General features: G+C 39.1%; 2 protein-coding genes across 3 annotated transcripts; one reads left to right on the top strand and one right to left on the bottom strand.

Moving 5' to 3' along the window:
* The first annotated feature begins 1,862 nt into the window (after window positions 1-1,862).
* Window positions 1,863-6,835, top strand: mettl5 (methyltransferase 5, N6-adenosine). Of its 2 annotated transcripts, none has more exons than XM_063006147.1 (8): window positions 1,863-1,951; window positions 3,696-3,828; window positions 4,547-4,661; window positions 4,767-4,948; window positions 5,086-5,168; window positions 5,242-5,293; window positions 6,316-6,365; window positions 6,503-6,835. In XM_063006147.1, exons 2-8 carry the CDS (start codon window positions 3,729-3,731, stop codon window positions 6,542-6,544), a joined length of 624 nt encoding a protein of 207 aa, XP_062862217.1. In that variant the 5' UTR covers window positions 1,863-1,951; window positions 3,696-3,728; the 3' UTR covers window positions 6,545-6,835. The 2 variants fall into 2 exon arrangements, with proteins under 2 accessions (XP_062862217.1, XP_062862219.1); XM_063006149.1 differs by lacking the exon at window positions 1,863-1,951 and adding an exon at window positions 3,416-3,469.
* Window positions 6,836-7,884: 1,049 nt separating this feature from the next.
* klhl23 (kelch-like family member 23) lies at window positions 7,885-14,292 on the bottom strand. The gene is made up of 4 exons (XM_063006472.1): window positions 14,191-14,292; window positions 11,432-12,649; window positions 9,523-9,675; window positions 7,885-8,285 (listed from the first exon to the last, which is right to left on the bottom strand). Exons 2-4 carry the CDS (start codon window positions 12,642-12,644, stop codon window positions 7,975-7,977), a joined length of 1,677 nt encoding a protein of 558 aa, XP_062862542.1. The 5' UTR covers window positions 12,645-12,649; window positions 14,191-14,292; the 3' UTR covers window positions 7,885-7,974.
* Window positions 14,293-16,327: the final 2,035 nt, after the last annotated feature.

Here is a 16,327-nt window from a genome sequence, read left to right as displayed (position 1 = left end):
TTGTAAATTTATTTTCGGCATATGTAATTTTGTTTTCTAAAATGTATATTTGTTTTGCACTTCCCGGCCGCACATTTCTGACGGAAAAGGCAGGGACAATAAACCGGAAGTGCGTGTTGCTTACCTGCTGTCAATCAAACTGTTTCTCAGCGATAAAGTGAACGGAGTTTGTGATGGTGACGATAAACAAGGTTTTGTCTAGTTTGTGGAAATCATTTTATCCAGTTGACCCGCTATTGTTTTTCTTGTGGAAAGTTTTGTGCAGATGTTTAGACGTAGTGTGTGCATCTCTATTTACCGTCCGCTCTTCTAAACATCTAAGGAATTCCCACAAGAACAACAAAAGCGAAATAATGAAAATCATTAACACAAAATGGACAAAACATTGTTTATTAGGGACGGAACATTTGATACCGAGGCTTTAAAACTTGTTTCACTTTTGTAACAGTGGACTCAGTGTATCGGAGCTTATATTAAAGCAGCATGTGCGGGACTGATGAAGCTTTGGTGCTGTGTTTTATCTCACTCACTATATAAGAGACAATCAAACCAGGGTTACCCACCGTCCTGTAACATACACAATCCTTCTTTATCTGGAGACCAAACACCGCGTTCAGTACTGAACTGATACAGGACGCTTTGTTCCGTATTTTTATCAATGGGAGACGGTGTGGTGTATGAAACAGAAGGAAACTGCTGCTTAATTCATTATATTAAGTAGTGTTCACTTTTATTCTTAGTAACGTGACATAACCTGTTTAATACACCGCTGTATGAGTAGCACAGTGGGCGGAGTGCGTTGTTTTGCCTAAAATATGGTTCTGACTTATTATTATAAAGAATGAAAATAATAAATGTTAAACACCATAAATAAAACCTTTGTTCTCATGACTGTGTAAGGTCCCCCCTGCTGCTATAACCAGCGCACACACACCGTTACTAAGAATAAAAGTGAACACTACTTAATATAATGAATTAAGCAGCAGTTTCCTTCTGTTTTATACACCACACCGTCTCCCATTGATAAAAATACGGAACAAAGCGTCCTGTATCAGTTCAGTACTGAACGCGGTGTTTAGTCTCCAAATAAAGAAGGATTGTGTATGTTACAGGACGGTGGGTAACCCTGGTTTGATTGTCTCTTATATAGTGAGTGAGATAAAACACAGCACCAAAGCTTTGAATCAATCCGCACATTCCTGCTGCTTTAATATAAGCTCCGATACACTGAGTCCACTGTTACAAAAGTGAAACAAGTTTTAAAGCCTCGGTATCAAATGTTCCGTCCCTAATAAACAATGTTTTGTCCATTTTGTGTTAATGATTTTCATTATTTCGCTTTTGTTGTTCTTGTGGGAATTCCTTAGATGTTTAGAAGAGCGGACAGTAGCTGGAGATGCACACGCCACGTCTAAACATCTGCACAAAACTTTCCACAAGAAAAACAATAGCGGGTCAACTGGATGAAATGATTTCCACAAACTAGACAAAACCTTGTTTATCGTCACCATCACAAACTCCGTTCACTTTATCGCTGAGAAACAGTTTGATTGACAGCAGGTAAGCAACACGCACTTCCGGTTTATTGTCCCTGCCTTTTCCGTCAGAAATGTGCGGCCGGGAAGTGCAAAACAAATATACATTTTAGAAAACAAAATTACATATGCCGAAAATAAATTTACAAGTGCTGAAACACTTTTACATATGCCAAAACAAATTTACAAACACTGGGTACCCGAGCACTTGTAAATTTGTTTTTGCTTTTGTTGTAAATTTGTTTTTGTTTTTTTGTAATTTTGTTTTCTGAAATGTAAATTTGTTTTGCACTTCTCGGCCACCGTAAAACACAATATTTTTATAGAGCCTCTACCAAACAGTTGAGATGATAATTCAAAATGATTCAACTTTTAATGGATGATTTTTCAGCTGCAAGATTCAAGTTGACATAAAGGTTAGAAAGGCTGTTTTCTTAAAACCATCTACCAATATTTTTAAGTTTAACACACGTCAACCAAGGAGTAGATATGGCCCAAACAAGGTTATTTAAATACAGCTTATTTTTACCCAAGTATTTAGACTCAAAGTAAGATCAACCAAATGGTTAAGCAGACTATTAAAGGGTTAATAACTATCAACAAATTGGTTTATTTTATTTAAAACTATATTTACTTGTCCAGGCTTTTAGTCATTTTAAAGTCTGTAACATCTAAGACAGTGTTATTATAGTGAACTAAATATAAAACTACAAATAAAGTGAAATAAAATAATACACTGAAATAAAATGACTATTAATATTACCAGCAAAACCAACTAAACCACAATAAAGAAAAATCGGGACTAAATTATTTTCTATTTTAGTTTTTAATGGCAAAATTACATTTCAAATAGACATGCAAATTAAAACTACTTTTAAAAGTCACCAAATTGTTTTGTTTGTTTTTGACCTGCTACTGGTACTTTCTATCATACCGTATATAAAACTAAGTCCTTTAATTTATGTTTTTTTTATTATTTCGTTGTGTATTATTTCTGGCTTGCTGTTGTTTCGCTTGATAAATAACTGAGTTTTCGAATTTTTATTTAAGTAATTTACGCTGGGGCAGCACGGTGGCTAAGTGGGTAGCACTGTCGCCTCACAGCAAGAAGGTCCTGGGTTTGGGCGGTCCGGGTCCTTTTTGTGTGGAGTTTGCATGTTCTCCCCGTGTCTGTGTGGGTTTCCTGCGGGAGCTCCGGTTTCCTCCCACAGTCCAAAAACATGCAGTCAGGTTAATTGGAGACACTGAATTGCCCTATAGGTGAATGGGTATGTGTGTCTTCCCTGTGATGCACTGGCGCCCCGTCCAGGGTGTTACTGTGTGCCTAGCGCCCATTGAAAAGCTGGGATAGGCTCCAGTGAGTATTTAATGGCAAAATTACATTTCAAATAGCCACGCAAATTAAAACTACTTTTAAAAGTCACCAAATTGTTTGTATTTTCTATCATACAGTATATAAAACTATAATTTATCCTATAGTCCTATAATTTGCGTCCTATAATTCATTATTTTCATTGTTTTTATTATTTTGTTGTGTAGTATCTCTGGTTCACTACTGTCTCGCTTGATAAATAACACTGAGTTTCTGATTTTTTTTTTATTTAAGTAATTTACGCTATTCAAGAAAAAAAGGAAAAAAAGCTATATTTGACTCAATGTTAATTTTCTCACATTAAACAAGAAAAGAAGTAATAATGTTGCTGTAGATCGATATAAATAAACCATAAATAAAAAATCATATAGAAACAGGACTCTTATTTTGACGGGTTGCACTAGCGCTAACAGGAAAAGAACTGTAGATTCTACACTACTGTACTAACTAGTGTGTGAGAATGTTGATACTCCTGGCTGTGCTACACGTACTACTTAGTATGTTAGTATGCATTTCCTAAGCAGCCATAATGGGACATGCTGGTATGGGTCACTGTATTAACGTAAGTGCTTTTGATCCTGTTTCTGTTGTTTTGTTTATATAGATTAATAAAATCATGGTTCTATGTGTGTTTACACCAAACCAACATGTGGTGTTTGCTGCCAAAAAGCCCTGGTCACTTTAAAGAGCAGTAGAACATGGAAGATGATGAGACATGCAGTAGAATTGTTGATTTTGTTGATGTAGTTTTACCAGACATGTTGATTTCTCTGTGTTAATCTTCACAGGCTGGCTGCTATTAGAACTCACCTACTGATGCCATGAAACTGAAGGAGCTTGAGAGTTGTCTTCAGCAAGTAGATGGATTTGCAGAGCCAAAGATCCTGCTGGAACAGTACCCCACCAGTCCCCATATAGCAGGTTTATAACTATGTTCATTGTACCACTGTGGTCATTCATTCAAGTCATCTAGGGTGACCATATTTGAACTTGATTGAACTTTAATACATATAAAGTCACTGTTTAACAAGACAACCAACAAATGCCTTTATGGCCAGATAATCTTATTCCCTTCCATTCAACATTTAACCCTGAACAGTAATAACAACAAATAAAAAACAGTTGTCACTTATAAATAAATGTATTGCGCAATCGTATCAGCTCACTTATTTGGAGTGTTTTTAATTTTAATGTAATTTACTTTAATTTACTTGCTTCCATCAGTAGAAACCCCGCAGTAAGGTATCGTCTAGTGCTTGCGGAGAAGTTTCAACAGAATGCAGTGTAATCATGGTGTGAGCCTCTGTGTTAGTATGTTGTGGTACTTCATGGTGTGAAACTCCTAAAAAGACTTAAAAACAAAGGTAAAATGTATGCAAACACACAATAAGGACTTGGTCCGGTCATTTCCCCACCCAGCAGACACGGTAGCCAATTTGTGCCCGCTAGATGGCGTCCAGCCGACCAGTAGCAGAGCTGACACTCGAACCGAGTGTTCAGAATCTCTGCGCTGGTTTCCGGACACTTTTTTAGGTCCCAAAAAGAGGACATGTCCGGGAAAAAGAGGACGTATGGTCACCCTAGTATACCTCATTTTGAACAGTGGATTTGATGACTTGTTGTATGTGTTCTAACTCAGGATGTATGCTGTACACCATCCACAACACATTCGATGACATTGAGAATAAGCTGGTTGCTGATTTGGGCTGTGGATGTGGAGTACTCAGTATAGGAGCTGCAGTGCTGGACGCAGGGTGAGAACTGTTCTTTTATATCTCATTTTGAAGGCAGTGGGAGGTTTATCATTACAGCAATATAATGTCGTAATTACTATAATATTATAACTACTTTTCCATTAGATTGGCCGTCGGATTTGACATTGACGACGATGCACTTGACATCTTTAAACAAAATGTGGAAGAATTTGAGCTGCCGAATATTGACATGGTCCAGATTGACATCTGTTCTGTCGGATCATTATATGAGAAGAGATTTGACACGGTGATCATGAACCCTCCATTCGGCACAAAACACAATCAAGGTACGACAGTCCTGGACGTTGTTCTCAACATAGTTAGTTCTTGACAATGGCAATGCGTTACACATATGTGGATTTAATTACAAGCTAATGATACAATAAATCTGGAAGAATTGACATGATTTTATTTTTATTTAAAGGTATAGATATGCAGTTCTTGAAAACTGCTATTTCTATGTCAAGAGGAGCTGTTTACTCACTTCATAAGACATCAACACGGGATGTAAGTGCCTCTTATTTATCCTAGACAAGCAGCATCTTGAAATAAATGATTCTACAGCTGTTTGCTTTTATAGCATATACAGAAGAAGGCAAATGACTGGAAAGTGAAAATGGAAGTGATTGCAGGTAATGACCTTTATAATTATTTTTTTAAATGTGTATTTTTTTCTCATTTAACTGCTTCTGTATTTTAGTGCATTTACATTATAGGCACTGATCCAAATGGACTTACAGTACTGTGACTGTATACTATTGAGGGTTAAGGGCCTTGCTTAAGGGCCCAACAGTGGTAACCTGGCAGTGGTGGGGTTTGAACCAGTGATCTTTTGATTACTAGTCCAGTACCTTAACCGTTAGGCTACAACTTCCCTTAGTGGTCTGATTCAGCACAATTTTATTCCAAATGCCCTTACTAAGAAAACCCTCCTTATTTTATTTCATCCAGGCTTGAGACCGGCACTGAGACCTAGCTTCACAATGCCTAGGCTGTTTGACCACCCCCGCTTAGACATAGCCAGTCATGTCTGTGAAGTTGATAGCTCAGCTGAATTTCAAACTTTGAATCTCATTATGAAAGGTGGTCCGGGTCCTTTCTGTGCGCAGTTTGCATGTTCTCTCTGTGTTTGTATGTGTTTCTTCCGGGTGCTCCGGTTTCCTCCCACAGTCCAAAGACGTGCAAGTGAGGTGAATTAGAGATACTAAATCCATGACTGTGTTTGACATAAAAACTTGAACTGATGAATCTTGTGTAACTATGTGTCCTGTCATGAATGTATCCAAAGTGTAAAACACGACGTTAAAATCCTAATAAACAAACAAACAATAGTTAGTGATATTTTCTTTGTGTCCAGACTTTAGGGACACCCTGTATGTTACCAATTTTAATACTAAGACAATTTTCGTTTTAAGGAATTATACATATTCATGTGTTAGTTTTTTGGAGGTAGCTTTAAATTTGGGGAAATCCAGGATTTTGTATGCAAAATTTACTGCCTAAAATTGATTGTATTAATTGTAATAGGATTTACTGCGATACATAATTTCTAGTGCAAATAAAATTTCAGTAAAACAATTGTCCCCACTGTTTCCAGGTGGTTCTGGTCCTTTTCGTTTAAATTCGTAACAACTACTTGTCCTGTTCTTTGCAGAGCTTAGGTACGACCTGCCAGCATCCTATAAATTCCACAAAAAGAAATCGGTAAGAACTGCAAATGTTGATTTTGATATATTTTAAGCACTGCATTTGTTTAAATCAACTGGAATTTGTATTTAGCCACGTGTACATGTGCTTTTGTTTTGAACATAATGCCCAGTGTGTTTTTATGTTAATTGTAGGTTGATATTCAGGTGGACTTCATTCGATTTACTCCTTCATGACACTTGGGGCAGACGATCTTCACCATGACGATTATGTATGCCATAAATGTATTTAAGAATATTACATTCTTATTCCAGGACTCTGCTATAAATATATTTGAATATTCTGGACATTTCAGTATAAAATGGAAGTGTAAGAAATACAGGAACTAGTCGGTTTGTTTCCTCTGACCTCCTCTAATGGGAGTGAAACATGTTTTGTAAGTATTTATCATCAAGTATTGATAATAATTAAGCAAAGTATTATGAATAAAGCAAAACCCTGTGATTGTTTTTATATTAAAATTTATTAACAAACATGGATTTGTGTAAAATATCATTCAAAACTATTTATTTACAGCATAAACACAAAGTCTCTCTTAATACACTTACAGGCACTAAGCATTATGTAGCCAAATGTTTGTGAACACTCTTCTAATTACTGAGTTTAGAGGTTTTAACCACACCAAACGTCACTAACAGTTAAATAAAATTAGTCATATAAATAAGTTATATAATAAATTATATAAATAATGCAAACAAATGTCAACAGTTTGGGAAACACTGTTTCTGGGTTGGCGGCACGGTGGCTAAGTGGGTAGCACTGTCGCCTCCAGCAAGAAGGTCCTGGGTTCGATCCCCAGGTGGGGTGGTCCGGGTCCTTTCTGTGTGGAGTGTGAATGGGTATGTGTGTGTGTGGACTGCTCTGCGATGGACTGGCGCCCCGTCCAGGGTGTTACTGTGTGCCTTGTGCCCATTGAAAGCTGGGATAGGCTCCACCCCCCCCCCCCCCCCCCCCCCCCTGCGACCCTGATTGGATAAGCGGTTAAGAAAGTGAGTGAGAGTGAGTGTTTCTAGGTTTTGTAATGGAATGTTTATGAACTGATGAGTCGTCCAGATCCTGTAGAAGTAAAGCAGCCCCAGACCATCACACTACAATCACCATATTTGACTGTTTGTATGCTGTGCTGATGGTGGAATGCAGTGTTAGCTTTACACCAGATGTAACAGAACCCCTGTCTTCCAAAAATGTCATCTTGTGCTGCTCTTTAAGACCCTCTAGCCTGCTACATGTTGCCAGGCAGGTTCTATTTAAGTAATATTTAGATTCTGGCAGTGATCATGCCTTAGTGTGACTAGTGAAATTGAACCCAGTTGTTAAATATATTTGGTTAACTGGTGGATTTAGTAGCAAAGGGGGCAATTACTTTTTTCACAGTTGAATGATCTGACACATATAAACGTGGCAAATATACAAAAATAGAAGAAAATACTTATTCACACACTGTAGGATCTGTATGGAATTCACAGAGCTATACAGAAACCAGTAGTACAAACTGAACACACAAACACAACTATGGTAACATAATACTGCATTTCTCGTATTGACCCAGGCTGTAAATGGGATCCCGTATGGAATACACAGAGAGATAAACACATCATCAGTAACTCTACATGCCGTACACACAAACACAGCCATGCGAGCGCGCCGCACTAGGTAGGTTCCCTACAATCTCCCAGCAGTCCAGCTCGGGGTCGTACCTCTCGATACTGTCCAGGTATGTCCCTTTCGAGTAGGAATAGCCACCAGTCACGTAGATAAAACCATTTATGACTGCGGCTCCACACTCCATTCTTCTCTCCTTCATCATGGCGATCTGCGTCCATTCGTCCTTCTCGGGGTCGTAGCAGTCTGTGATGGTGCTCTGTCCTCCAACCAAGTACAGCTTGTTGTGCAGTGACACAGAGCAAAGACCGTACTCTGAAAGAGGTGATAGTGTAACAGTAAGTCCTTAATATAGAACACAGAGCTGTCACATAATGACCAAAACAATGACTACAGCGGTACTTTTAAACTCGACGTCAGTTGGTTCTGGGAGTGACGTTGAGTTTTAAAGACGTTGAGTTTCAAGGTATTTTTTCCCCATAAAGATGTTTGGGAAATCTGTTAATGTGTTCCAAGGTTCTGTGGAACTGCACATATTTTAGGCTCAAAATCACTTACCAAAATACAATAAAACTTTATTGTTTCTTTATGCTTCTTAATCGTGGAGATGCTTGATCTTGGAATACTGTATTCCGTTCAGCACCAGCGTATTCACATGAGAAGTGACAAAATTGCTTTTGCACTGCTCTGCCATTGTTTCCTATGGAGTGTGGTGGTGGTGCACAAAACTTAACGTGACTTATTGTAGTAAAACAACAAGCAAGTAATTTCATTAGTGGAGGAACTTATGAGCAGTAATAATTAAGAGAAGTTTAGTGTTAAAGCTTTTTTTCACCAGAAGCGTTTTAGACTCTGGGAGAAGCTGATTCTTACCATTTTGAGCTGTAACACAAGTTTAAAAGTGAAACAGTAAGGAAAACCCAGATAAACACAGATACATGTGGAGCGTTCAGACTGGATTTGACGCTTATTCCACACAAATGCAGATTCGTCTCATATTCACACTAAGCTAAACACGTCAAGTTTAAGGGAAACTTTGAGTTTAAGGGTACAAATACTGTATCTCCATGAAGTACGTCGAGTTTCAAGGGGATTTCAAGTTTAGGGGATGTTGAGTTACAAGGTACCGCTGTATTATATAGCTTGAGTAATAAAATTCATTGAGTTATTGTAAATAAACTGGAAACCACCTAGCACTATTGATTATGATGACTAAAACGATCTAAAACAATTTAGGGGTTATTAGCTCAATCTCTCACAGAAAACCTAAAGAGAAATATAACCCTTAATTAAAGTACATTTATTTTCAGAAGAACTTTAAAAGAAAGTAAAACATTATTAAAATTCTGTGTATGTAAACTACTATTAGATATTTAAAATGTCCTGGAGTTCTGAAAGGTTTTATAAACACAGGTTATATAAACGTATTTACTATAATTTTATTATTGCTTCATAAAAGTGTTTAATAAAAGCATAATAACTGGATGTCCTTTACTTAACTGGTGGTAAATATAAGCGATCAGCTACAGTACAGAAGCGTAACGCTGTTTACCTGGATTTGGACTTATCGTCACAATGCTCCACTCATTCATGTCGGCTCTGTACGTTTGAATTTTCTCATAGGTGCAGGAGCCTCTGTACCCATAATGACCTCCGGTCACAAAGATTCGGTCATGCACCACACATGCAGTAGCATTTCCAACACCTGCAATAGGTAAACAGAAATAAATAGAAATAATTAGTTGATCATCCACATGTCTGCATAATTAATGTTTATACACTGGACATTCGTCTTGTGTTTACAGGACAATAGCATCTCTATATATTAATTTCTCATTGTTGTTTATAATTATAGAATGCTATTACATGCTGTGTATAAAACTGATGGAGAGGTGTGTACAGTGCTGGGGAAAAGTATTTGCCCCTTCACAATTTCTTTAGTTTTTTGCATATTTGTCACTTATATATTTTAGATCTTTATTCATTCATTAATCGTCTGGTTTATTCTGATCAGGGTCACAGTGAGTCTGATTCATTGGGAGAAAAAGCAGGAAACACCCTGGACAGGTTGTTATAGAATTACTTGGGCAGCACAGTGGCCTCTCAGCAAGACGGCCCTGGGTTTGATTCCCAGGTGGAGCTGTCCAGGTCCTTTATGTGTGGGGTTTGCATGTTCTCCCTGTGTCTGTGCGGGTTTCCTGCTAGAGCTCTGGTTTCCTCCCACAGTGCAAAGACATGTTATTGAGGTAAAATAGAGATACAAGATTGCTTGTGACTGTGTTTGACACTGAACTTAAAGTGATGAATCATGTGTAACCTGTAAATACCTGTCCTGACATGAATGTAACCAAAGTGTTACACATGACATTAAATTTAAATAAATATTGAGGTGTTTCTTGCCACAGTCCAAAGACGTGCAGTCAGGTAAATTGGAGATACAAAATCGTCCATGACTGTGTTTGACATTGAACTTGTGAACTGATGAATCCTGTGTAACCAGTAACTACTGTTCCTGTCATGAATGTAACCAAAGTGTGTAAAACATTACGTTAAAATCCTAATAAATAAATATTCATTAATTCATCTTCTGGTTCATTCTGATCAGGGTCACAGTGAGTCTGATTCATTGGGAGAAAAAGCAGGAAACACCCTGGACAGGTTGTTATACAATTACTGGGGCAGCACAGTGGCCTCTCAGCGAGACGGCCCTGGGTTTGATTCCCAGGTGGAGCTGTCCAGGTCCTTTCTGTGTGGAGTTTGTATGTTCTCCCTGTGTCTGCATGGGTTTTCTCTCACAGTACAAAGACATGTGGGCGGCACAGTGGCTAAGCGGTATAGCTCCGGTGCTCCGGTTTCCTCCCACAGTTCAAAGACGTGCAAGTGAGGTGAACTGGAGACACTAAATTGTCCATAACTGTGTTTGAACTTGTGAACTGATGAATCTTGTGTAATGAGTAACTAACGTTCCTGTCATGAATGTAACCAAAGTGTAAAACATGACGTTAAAATCCTAATAAACAAACAAAGACATGTAAGTGAGGTGAATTGGGTAAAATTGGACATGATGGTAACACTGAACTTGAACCTGTCATGAATGTAACCAAAGTATAAAACATGATGTTAAAATCCTAATAAATAAGTATAAAATTACTGACTCTATCCCACTTACTGCACTGTACACTTTGTTACTCTGCTTAGCCTGGTTTAGCAATGAAAAGGGATGTTGTTTGGTTCAATATGAAGCCACCAGCATCTTGTATCTTATAAAATGATCAATGCATGTACCAGATTGGTACACAGTGAGTGTATGTGTCTACAATATTGTTACTACTCTACCTAATAGTAGGAACCTGGACTGTAAATGATTATCACTGTGATTGTTTTTTGCAGATTATTTTTATGACGAAGCAAAAAATCCAGGTTCTGTATTTTTGTACTGCTGTACGTATTTTTATTCGTACCTTGTATCATATCTGCCACTTGGAACCATTTCTTTCTTAACGGATCGTAGAACTCTGTCTGACTAGCAGGGGCACCGGCGCTGTATCCTCCTATAGCGTATATACATCCATGTAAGGCTACAGAGCAGTGATAATATCTAGCAGTGATCATAGGACAGCCCTCTGTCCACTTTTCCGAGTCTATATTATAAATCCAAACTGTGTCCAGAGCATCAACGGTCTGTGTCCTGTATCCTCCTGTCACATAAATGTTGGGGCCCAGGAGTGAGACGCTGTAACTCTCGCTTGCACAGTCGGGCATGTCCTTCCCTTGTGCCCATGTGTTCGAAATGGGATCCCATATGTGGATTTCTGACAGCGGCCGCCAGTAATACCCTCCTGTTACATACATGCAGGATGTGAGGTTTTTGGACGTTATAGAGAAGTCTTTTCCACACGATTTCATGGACTGAATAATGACGGATCGTAGCGTGTTTTCATTACATGCTCTGTGTATCTGTAAAGCACTCGTGAGATACAGGTCATCAACGTCCAGCTGAATGCAGTCCAGTAGATCCAGCACACTGTCTTTTCGCAAATCAATGTCAAAGGTCACCCACTTCACTACAGCGTCTAATAATATCTCCTCCCTGCTCACATTCAGGTTTGTAGCAGACAGAAGTGTGAGCAGTTTTTTAAGGTCTAGTGCCTGAAACTCCTCTTGATGTATCAGATCCTCAAATCTGCTGAGTATGATCCTGAGAGCTTCACGCCCCAGCGCTGGGCATACGTGGAGCTCAGCAAACGAGTGCATTCCAAGACAGTTATCAAGGTCCAAAAACCTGATCAGAAACCTCTCGCAGGCCTTCTTCACTGAGCCGAACTGCAGGAGGTCGGCTGCTTCGAGAAGGCTCTGCACGTTAGCTTGCGTGATGCACAGTTTGGACGTATACACGTAGTTTACCAGAGCAGCCAGTATCTCACCGTCTACGCCGGGCAGATTGATAACGTGATCCGAGCGTTCTCTCATGTCTGAAGTGAACATCACTTTAAAGTAAGCGCTTCTGGCTGACAGCAAGGCCTTGTGACAGTGAAACATCCGTCCTGTGCAACACAGTGTGACGTCAGAAAAGAGGCCAGAGGTGTAGAACTCCCGAAGTGCACCCAGCATTTCTGATGGATGATCTGCATCCCAAAATTCATACGTGTACATTTCTTCATCCCTGGCTGACATGATCACTGTGAGGAAGAAAACGTGCATTTGTCATGTTACATGTCAGTCATATATGTGGTTCAGTTACACTGTTTTACTACTATAATACAGTCTATGACCTGCATTAGATATTTAATTAAGAACTTATAATGTGCTTTAAGCTGATAAAGTCCTTGTTCTTGCTCCTTTAATGTTTTACATTTACGACAGGAACAGTAGTTACTCATTACACAGTTCACAAGTTCAATATCAAACACAGTCGTGGACAATTGTATTGTCTCCAATTCACCTCACTTGCACGTCTTTGGACTGTGGTAGGAAGCCAGAGCTTCTGGAGAAAACCCACACAGACACGGGGAGAACATGCAAACTCCACACAGAAAGGACCCGGACCTCCCCACCTGGGGATCGAACCCAGGACCTCCTTGCTGCAAGGCAACAGCGCTACTCACTTAGCCACCGTGCCGACCTATTAAGCAGTTAAGGCAGGAAAAAGGTCCTGGGTTCGATCCCCAGGTGGGGCGGTCTGGGTCCTTTCTGTGTGGAGTTTGCATGTTCTCCCCGTGTCTGTGTGGGTTTTCTCCAGAAGCTCCGGTTTCCTACCACAGTCCAAAGTGAGATGAATTGGAGATACAAAATTGTCCATGACTGTGTTCGATATTAAACTTGTGAACTGATGAATCTTGTGTAATGAGTAACTACCTGCCCTGTCATAAATGTAACCAAAGCAAGTAAAACATGACGTTTAAATCCTAATAAATAAATAAAGACATTAAGCATTTAGAAATGGAGTTGCCATTTCAAAATATACACAGTATGGGTCGTGGCTTTACCACAACCCTTAAAAGAATTCAAGAAAGCAGTTACAGCATGAAAAATATAAAACATCAATGAGCTTAAAGTGTTTACATCAAAAGAATTACATGAAGACTCAACAAGAGAGGCATCAGAAGCTTGTCAGAACTTATTGACATCATGTATTAGAAGTTGTTAAAGCAAAATTATTTTTCACCAAGTGACATTTAAGAGAACAAGGTGTCTTTTATTCATTTATTAGGATTTTAATGTCACGTTTTACACACTTTGGTTATATTCACGACAGGACAGGTTACACAAGATTCATTAGTTCACAAGTTCATGTCAAACACAGTCATGGACATTTCAGCTCGCTTGCACGTCTTTGGATTGTTGGAGGAAACCCACACAGACACGGGGAGAACATGCAAACTCCACACAGAAAGGACCCAGGCCGCTGCGTCTGGGGATTGAACCCACGACCATCATGCTGTGAGGCGACAGTGCTACCCACCGAGCCACAGTGCCGCCTGTTTTTTATTTAAACTCCAAAAAGTGTCAAATAATTGTGATCAAAAATTGCTTGTATGTATCAGTAAATATTCTGTGTTTACTGAGGCTTCTTGTTGCATATATACAGTACATTCAATTCTATACACATCACTATAAATACATAAGGTTAGGTGGGTTGAATATTTCTCATTGCAACAGTAAATAACAACTAATACTAAAAAATAATACTAAAAATAAATTAAATCAGATTGTATCTTACCTGAAACACTGGGTCTGGGTCAGAGTGAGTGTGCTGGTGTTTAGGATTAAACACTGAGCATGATGTGATTCACGCACTAAACCACTCACGCGTATCTCTCTCTCTCTCTCTCTGTCTCTCTCTCTCACACACACACACACACACACACACACACACACACACACACACACACACACACACACACACACACGAGACAGATGGCCCCTCTATTTAGACTCCTATTTTGGTGTGTGTGTACAGTTGAAGAGGTCTATTCTGCTCTACACAACCTCAGATTAATGTCAGCAACCGAACTCAACACAGTCCAGATAAATCAGGTCATAAATTCACTCTGATCTCTGTTGAATTAAAGTTGCTGCACAGACACAAATTGATGTCAAGTGAAGCCTTAAATACAGCAAATCTTTTAATATGAAAATAAATCCATTACTTTGTTAGTTATTAAATGAATAAACATGTGCCCGTGTCCTGTTTTGACGTGATTTATGGTGGGATTTATTTATCAAACTCCTCATGCACATACTTCACTGTAAAGCACAAAAATAGCACATAGTTGCCATGGTGACACAGAGCACCCTTCAGAAATAAACAGACGTTAGCATTAGCATGTGAGAGAAAATGGACACTAAAATAAATACATAAACCGATCAGCCATAACATTAAAACCTCCTCCTTGTTCTGTCCATTTTATCAGCTCCACTTTCCATATAGAAGCACTTTGTAGTTCTACAATTACTGACTGTAGACCATCTGTTTCTACAGTCTTCAATGTTCTTCAATGGTGGTGGATCATTCTCAGCACTGCAGTGACACTGACATGGTGGTGGTGTTAGAGTTAATCAAAATGTAATGAACTTTGTGTTCTGTTCTCAGGACATTGTCATAACTAGGAGAATTTGGGCAATCTTCGTGACTGGGCGCCAGAGCAACACCCTGGACATCCTGCACTCCTTGAGTTGAAGGTCAAGTTGTCCACAACCCTAGCAACCGCTCCATATCTTGTCAAAGCACCTGCGATAGCTGCAGCTTGCTCTGCTGAACTTAGAACCGATACAATCTAGTTTGATGGAGGACAAATGGTTGGGCGTGTGCGGGGGTTCCTCTTTGTACAACACTGGGTTCGCTGGCAGAGAGAAACTCATAGATGCGCTTCAATCAGAGCTCAGAGATTCCTCCCTTCTTTTCTAAATAAATGATTGAATTAAGTTGGTAATTTTGAGGTCTTTGGTCTTCATTCAATAAAAGATTTCATCGGACAGTGGTGTGTTAGTGTGTGTTGTGCTGGTGTGAGTTTTTACCGTGTCCACTCACTGTCCACTCTATCAGACACTCCTACCTAGTTGGTCCACCTTGTAGATGTAAAGTCAGAGACGATCGCTCATCTATTGCTGCTGTTTGAGTCGGTCATCTTCTAGACCTTCATCAGTGGTCACAGGACGCTGCCCACGGGGTGCTGTTGGCTGGATATTTTTGGTTGGTGGACGATTCTCAGTCCAGCAGTGACAGTGAGGTGTTTAAAAACTCCAGCAGCGCTGCTGTGTCTGATCCACTCATACCAGCACAACACACACTAACACACCACCACCATGTCAGTGTCACTGCAGTGCTGAGAATGATCCAGCACCTAAATAATACCTGCTCTGTGGTGGACCTGACCATTAAAGAACAGGGTGAATGGAGGCCAACAAAGCATGCAGAGAAACAGATGGACTACAGTCAGTAATTGTAGAACTACAAAGTGCTTCTATATGGTAAGTGGAGCTGATAAAATGGACAGTGAGTGTAGAAACAAGGAGGTGGTTTTAATGTTAAGGCTGATCGGTGTATATACACTAAATGTTTAAAAATATTTAAACATCTAACCATAAGCTTATTGGAAATCCCATTTCAAAAAACAAATGGTATTAAAATAGAGTGACCTCTCAAAAGATTTTTTTTAATTAGTGGATTTATTTTAAAATGGATTTTTAAGACTTTAGTTTTAAAGGTCTCGTACATAAAAGCACTATTTTAAATGACACAATTCCCAATGTTATAATAATAATAATCTAGGGCAATGGCGCCCGATCACCGGGCCATGGACCGGGCCACACAGAATGAATAAATAATTATTCACACTCTTAAAGATGTTTTATTT

Source organism: Trichomycterus rosablanca, chromosome 12 (assembly GCF_030014385.1).
Source record: "Trichomycterus rosablanca isolate fTriRos1 chromosome 12, fTriRos1.hap1, whole genome shotgun sequence".
NCBI lineage: Eukaryota > Metazoa > Chordata > Actinopteri > Siluriformes > Trichomycteridae > Trichomycterus > Trichomycterus rosablanca.
Note: the sequence above shows the minus strand (reverse complement) of the source record. Positions and strands in the feature narration are given on the sequence as shown.

What these genes read in the sequence shown, in the direction of transcription:
- mettl5 (XM_063006147.1), top strand. Translation starts at nt 3,729, where the DNA reads ATGAAACTGAAGGAGCTTGAGAGTTGTCTTCAGCAAGTAGATGGATTT. An exon ending in CACCAGTCCCCATATAGCAG is followed by an intron (nt 3,829 to 4,546) that starts GTTTATAACTAT and finishes GTTCTAACTCAG; the next exon opens with GATGTATGCTGTACACCATC. An exon ending in GAAAATGGAAGTGATTGCAG is followed by an intron (nt 5,294 to 6,315) that starts GTAATGACCTTT and finishes TGTTCTTTGCAG; the next exon opens with AGCTTAGGTACGACCTGCCA.
- klhl23 (XM_063006472.1), bottom strand. Translation starts at nt 12,644, where the DNA reads ATGTCAGCCAGGGATGAAGAAATGTACACGTATGAATTTTGGGATGCA. An exon ending in AGTGGCAGATATGATACAAG is followed by an intron (nt 9,676 to 11,431) that starts GTACGAATAAAA and finishes TACCTATTGCAG; the next exon opens with GTGTTGGAAATGCTACTGCA. An exon ending in GACGATAAGTCCAAATCCAG is followed by an intron (nt 8,286 to 9,522) that starts GTAAACAGCGTT and finishes CACCTCTTTCAG; the next exon opens with AGTACGGTCTTTGCTCTGTG.